A 6,605-nucleotide genomic window follows, 5' to 3' on the forward strand; every position below is an offset into this window, starting at 1 on the left:
TTTCTGGTGCAGCAGTTGCCCATAGCAACATTTAGATTTCACTTATCACTGCCCTGGAAAAGTACAGCTGTAATCTAATTGGTTGTTATAGGCAAGTGCTTCATGTTTTCTCTGCACTATATTTTATAAATAAGGGGATACAAGGCACATTTATAGCACTGAACGGGTGAGGAAAGCCTTGTTAAGAGGGCGTAACCTGTAAAAAATGGGTTGTGATTTATGTTAGAATATATTTTTCTTATAACTGTTTTCAACCTCCAAATTACATCGTTTGAAACAGCTAATATTTCTTGTCTATTCATTGTAACTTTCTGTGTCTTAGACTCAAGGGGAATCTAAGGTTTATAAATCAAGATTCTTAATACCTCAGCTAAGGAGCAGACAAGTAACAATGATCTACTCAAGGAAAACAAACAGATATATGTTATATGTTTATCTTTATCACAATGTTATTATAATGCAAATATCCAGAAGCCTCGTAACACCCCATGATGTCCCAGATGATCACACTAGTTCCCGGCACTATTATCAGACCAAGGACAGATTCCAAAAACAAAGGGACTATAACAACAAATTAACCACATGCTTAACATGAAATTCAGAGTAAAATCCTATTCTAATCAAATGATGGTTATGTGCTGGCTGTATATATTAAAGGGGTTCTCTCTTTTGAAATATCCCTACTTGTCAGAAGGGTCCCGTGACAATAAGCAGAACACAAATTGTCTATGCTGAGACCCCAGCGATCAGCTGTAATATATGAGAAACCTGCAGTATGTGTTTCATTTCCCTGCAGCGCCACCACAGGTGAAATTAAGCATTGCACAGTGCCCATTCATATCAGTGTGTTGTCTGTGTAGTGAAGGACAGGACAGGATTGTGAACAGGGTTCTTACTATATTAACTCAGAATTATCTAATAGAATATATGGACAACTCCTTAAAGAAGTGTAAGGAACAGCAAAATATGAAACACATAATTGGGGAATTAACTAAGATTGGCTTTTTATATGACAAGCCTAATATTAAGTGCGCTGGAGTAAAATAATCTTAATTTTATAAGAGCTGCACAGCATTTAATAAAATAGGAACATCTCTGGTTGTCCTTGTGCCAGAAATTGAAATCTATTTTAGATGCTAGCAGGGAAAGACTTGCGTTATAATTCACGACAGTTTCTGACATAAACTTATAGTAAATGTGTAAGACCGCTGGTGGCCCCATCCATTTCCCCTAAACTCCGCCCACTGTATTAAAAAAATGGTGGAACTGGAGTAAAAATACAAAAGTCACGCATTTTTTGCTCAAAAACTTTTTTATGCAAACTGTAAAAAAGCTTTACGCTGTGAAACTTATTATGACGTATTATGTCAAGTCAAGGACACAAAGAGTTAAATGCTCTATGCTTCACTTTATTACACTATTTATATAAAGCAGATACGAAAGAGAACAACAATGAGAAAGTAACTGATCCCAAGATTTCAGACTCCAATGATGTCCAAGATGATTAGACTCGGTCTCTACAATATTATCTAGGACCTGTCCAAGGCAAAGTCCCAAAAGAACCAAACAATTATTTTTATGCTATTCTATACTGCACTAAGGAAGCTTCTTTTTAATTATTAGATCTTTTTTTTTTTTTTAAGCTTAACATATGAAGTAAAGACATGCAGACTTTATCATTTTCAACCTACTTCTCCTTGTGAGCTGCAATCATTATGACGGCCTTATGGTCAATAAGGTCACTGAGAGCCGTTCTCTCCTGGACATTACAGTAATCAATGATAAAACCTTCTCCAACTAGAGCTTTCCTGACAAAATCCTCATCATATGGGAAAACATGGAACTTGTCTTTTCCAACTGTAAAATATGTTGAACCTAAGACCCCAATTATTACAATGTGTCCTCCAGGTTTTAGCAACCTAGAGAACTTCCTCAGATGTCTGATGTAATCATCTTGATCTTTGCTGATAATCTCCAGAAGCCAAGTACTGATGACACAATCGGCTGGTGGTAAGACCAGCGGGTCTGTCATATTCTCTTTCTCCAGATCATATTTCACAACATGTTGAAGGGCTGATCTCAGTTTCGCTTCCTGGTCCTCAAACTGATCACTGGAAAATAAAAAAGACAAGGAAAGTGATTGTCCCACAGTCAACACCAACATGGTGGCTCAGTACTTAGCACTGGACTATTGACTTGCAATACTAGAGGTAAAGCTTGGATTCATCCAAGACTGATGCACCAAGTGTCAGGCTTATACTGTGCCTTTCCAGCATTAACTTGTATAAGATCGCCCACTATGAATAAGAACATTTTTCTGAGTGTGTAAAAGAATTTTTACATCTGACTTGAGTTTTAACAGAATAAACATTTTCCTGGATCTATGTCCCAACTCCCATTATATCTGTTGTATAAGAAGCATCAATCACAATGTCAGTCGTTTTCTCTTGATATTTGGACAAATACGTCACCTGTTTTCTTCCTTCTCTTGTAGAAGTGCTGATGCATGGCCCCAATAAAATGCTCCCGTACGTTCGTCCACCCATCTCTTCAGCTCCATGATGCATCTGTTTTGGACCTTCAGCACTAGGATGTTTTTGAAAAACTCACAGGCTGAATATAGATGATGAACAACGGAACCAGAACTGAGGTCAATCAAGATGTCTCCATTAATATGACCTGGAGAAAAACATTTTGACTGTTTAAACATCTAATATGTTAAATCCTCATAGATTTTGTGGATAAACAAGGACATATGTCTGTATCACGTCTAGCAAACTATGTAAACATTGTGTTTCCAATACCCAAAAATCTTAAAAAGAGATGTAATAATCCTCAAAGGTGGATGACACATGTATTTTAGAAGGTGAAGACTGCAATCATCTGAGGTCCTGTAGTAAGAGGAAAGAAAAGAACGGAGGCTCATGGGGCCATAACTAGAACAATCCAAAAGTCTTCAATATATTTTTTAATAGAGAGGTTCTCACCTGATGGGAAGGTATATAGGTCACCCTATGTGTCCTCAATAACCAGGGGTGTAGCTGTTTACCTTTTGGGGCTGCAACTCATGAATCCAAATGTAGAATGGATTACCAAAAGTAGAACATAAAGCATACATGGGGGCTCTTGTGTAGTATAGTCTGTATAATGTAAATTAAGAAGAAAGGGGCTAGACCCACCTGGCTGGATTGCATATTCTCAGGCACCACACTGGAGACACAGAAACCAGATAAAATGTCCCAAGGGAAGTTCTAGGTATGGGGCTTCAACAAACCATAAATGCAGGCTCAGAAGTCCTAGGCAGGGCCTGCAAAGTGTGGGGGTCTCAGTGCTCAGACCCCCACCAATCAAAACTTCTAACATGTTACTATGACATGTCAGAAGTTTGTTGAACGCTTAGTCACACTTCAACATGTACTTTTAACTGCATGCTGAATGCCAAAAAACAAATCCCCGCAAAAAATGGAGGAATCACTGTTTTTTTTTTCACATTTCATCCCACAGAGACATTTTCTCCAGTTTCCCAGTACATTATATGCTACAAAAAATGGTGCACTGAAAATGTACAACTCGTCCCGCAAAAAATCAAGCCCTCATATGGCTATATCGATGGAAAAATAAAAAATATTATAACTTTTGGAAGGTGGGGAGGAAAAAACAAAAGTGAAGTACGAAAAATGGCTGCAGGGGGAAGGGATTAATCAGGTCCCCCATTCACACTCACTGGTCTCTAGAACGCCAACCTATTCTCTTCCATTACATTACTCTGGCTGCATAGTATTATTGCAGCAATATATATTCAGACCACAGATAATATGTCACAATAACCAAGAATTTTGTTTAAAAAATTCAGGCCCCAGACCAGACAACTGCTGCAGCCAGGCCTTAAAGTACTTAAAGGGGTTGTCCGGGCACAGATCGTGGGGGTCTGACACCCAGACCCCATAACGATCAGCTGCTCCGTTTGCCCCCAAGCACCGGATGTTATGCAGTATACAAAGCTGGAAGCAGATGGCTCCGTACATTACAAAGTGGCTGCAGAACTGCAAATCTGCTCTATCTGCTTTATTTTATGTTCCGCGGCTTCCAGTCTTCATGCTGATTCTTTGGCATAGACTTTCGGCCTGACTGTGCTTTTCAGCTACCCACCCGCTTGCTCTCCTGGACAGGCAGCTAAATAGCAATGCTAAAGGAGGGAGCCCCTTTAGGGATGGGGGCCCTGGGCAATTGCCCGGTTTGCCCCCTCCTAACGCCGACCCCGGTCCTAGGAATAGATATTATTGTCTTGTTTTTTTTTTTTTTTTAATGAAATAACTTTTTAAGGATTTATGACCTTCATTTTGTTTTTCTTTTTAGTTTTATTAACTTTCCCACCGCAGCCATTTTTCATATTTTCACTTTTGTTTTTTTCTCTCCACCTTCCAAAAGCCATAACTATTTTATTTTTTAATCAATATTGCTGTTTTTTTTTTTTTTTTGCGAGAGTAGTTGTAGATTTTCACTGCACCATTTATTGTACCATATTATTTAGTGGGAAACTGTAAAAAATATATTTATGGGGTAGAATTGGAAAAAAACAGCGATTCCTCAATATTTTGGGTGATTTTGTTTTTACGTCGTTCACCATTAAAACGGCATGTTAACTTTTTTCTGCGGGTCAATACGATTACAGCAATACCAAATTTGTTACGTTTTTTTTTATGTTTTACTACTTTTACAATGAAAAAACTGAATGTTAAAAATAAATTTTGAGTTTTATCCCCATATTCTGAGAGCCATAACTTTTTCATTTTTTGGTCGATTTAGCGGAATGAGGGCTTATTTTTTTGCAAGGCGAGCTGTAGTTTCTATTTGTACCATTTTGGGCTACATTTGACTTTTTGATCACTTTGCATTTAAGGAGGAGATGAAGTGACAACAACACAGCATTACTGCCATTTTACATTTTTTACGGCGTTCCCTGTGCAGACTACATAATTATATATTGTAATAATAAAGACTTTTACGGACACGTTGATACCAGTCATGTTAATATTTTTTCAAAATTACATTGTGCTTGGGGGATAGTAGGAAAAGTTTTTTTTTTTACTTTTAATTTTGTTTAAAAAAAATTACAAAAAAAAAATAAAAAAATATTATACTGTTTTTTACTTGTCCCCCTAGTGGGCTTGAACCAGTGATCACTGCATCGATTGCACGATATCCTGCAATGTATTGCAGTTTATCGTGATACTGACAGTTTTCTATGAAGCCCTGCCGGAAGGCTTCATAGAAATACAGAGATGGCAGAACTGGGGGCCTTCATCAGGACCCCAGGCTGCCATGCTAATCAACGGCACCCCCCAATATCACCGTGGGTGGTGGTGGAACGTTACCGGGGGTCGCCCCCCTGTATTTAGTCATTTAAATGCCGCAGTCGCAGTAGACCACATAATTTAAAGGGTTAAATGTGCGGGATCGCTCTCGAGCGGATGTCGGCAAGGGGTTAAAGAACCATATAGCTACAGCTTCACTTAGAGCACCTATAGTTTCTGATTTCTAGAACCTCTTAGCTTTTTTTTTTCCACATTTTCTTTGTGATCTACCCTATGCTGATTTTTTTCCCCCTTTATACTTTGAGTACTTGTGACGTCACTGGACCTGACCCTGTGTAGAATCTCCCAATCAACAACCCTGCCAAGCAGTCATCCATGTGTAGTCCGATGTAAGAAAGAAAGAGATAACTCCATCCAAATATAAGAATATCCTCTAAATATGAGAATGATGGAAAAATATTATTATGAGCAGAAAATGATTATTGGTGCACTTTATCAAAATATTGTGATCTATCATTAAACATAGAACTGCAAAAAGTTTCCCATGGTTCTCGTAGTAAGAGAAGGGAAAACAATGAATCTACTGAACCCTGACACTCAATATTCTTCATCATATACAATGACTAGGACTTTGTTCTGCTCCCTGTGATTTTCCAGTTGTTAAGACTGGGGCAGTATTTTTGCCCTCTCTGATCCCCCACATCCCAAAAAACAAGTTTGACCAATTTGTTTTCAGTTGCTTACAATTGTTTATATACAGTTAAAAATAGAATAATATACATGTCAATGTATCTTAGAAGTAATAAAATCAGGATACATACCCACAGTGAAAACTTGTCTGAGATTTTCAATGACAAATTTCAAAAAGTCATCTCCAAAGCCCATGTCAGATTTATCTGAACAGTAATGCTCAAGAGATTGTCTGGAATCAAAGCCATGTACATGATAGAGCTTATGGGGACTGGAATCCATCATCTACTCCTGTATCACAGACGGGGTGACTACCTCTAGACCGGGGCACAAGGTCTTTATATAATTACCAGGTTTCAATTTACAAAGTTTGTTACTAATAATAACGTATCACATGATGACTTATTATATTCATGAGCCGGTCATGAGAACTTGTGTTATAATAAATTCTCATAGACAATAATGATCTCTAAAGAAACAAATCTATTTTATTGTTAAAGTAACAATGAGACAAAAACAAAATAAAACATAAAATTGTGTCTTTGTCAGTCTGTCAGGATGCAGAGCTTTACAGTCCTAACAAGCTGAGAGGATGGAGTC

At 37.8% G+C, this 6,605-nt stretch overlaps 1 protein-coding gene across 1 annotated transcript; it reads right to left on the reverse strand.

The window, feature by feature from the left end:
- Positions 1-1,687: 1,687 nt before the first annotated feature.
- Positions 1,688-6,290, reverse strand: LOC142662468 (nicotinamide N-methyltransferase-like). The gene is made up of 3 exons (XM_075840673.1): positions 6,137-6,290; positions 2,472-2,679; positions 1,688-2,111 (listed from the first exon to the last, which is right to left on the reverse strand). The coding sequence occupies exons 1-3, from the start codon at positions 6,288-6,290 to the stop codon at positions 1,688-1,690; spliced, it is 786 nt and encodes a 261-aa protein (XP_075696788.1).
- Positions 6,291-6,605: the final 315 nt, after the last annotated feature.

The sequence above is a fragment of the Rhinoderma darwinii genome, chromosome 10 (genome assembly GCF_050947455.1).
Source record: "Rhinoderma darwinii isolate aRhiDar2 chromosome 10, aRhiDar2.hap1, whole genome shotgun sequence".
Taxonomy (NCBI): domain Eukaryota; kingdom Metazoa; phylum Chordata; class Amphibia; order Anura; family Rhinodermatidae; genus Rhinoderma; species Rhinoderma darwinii.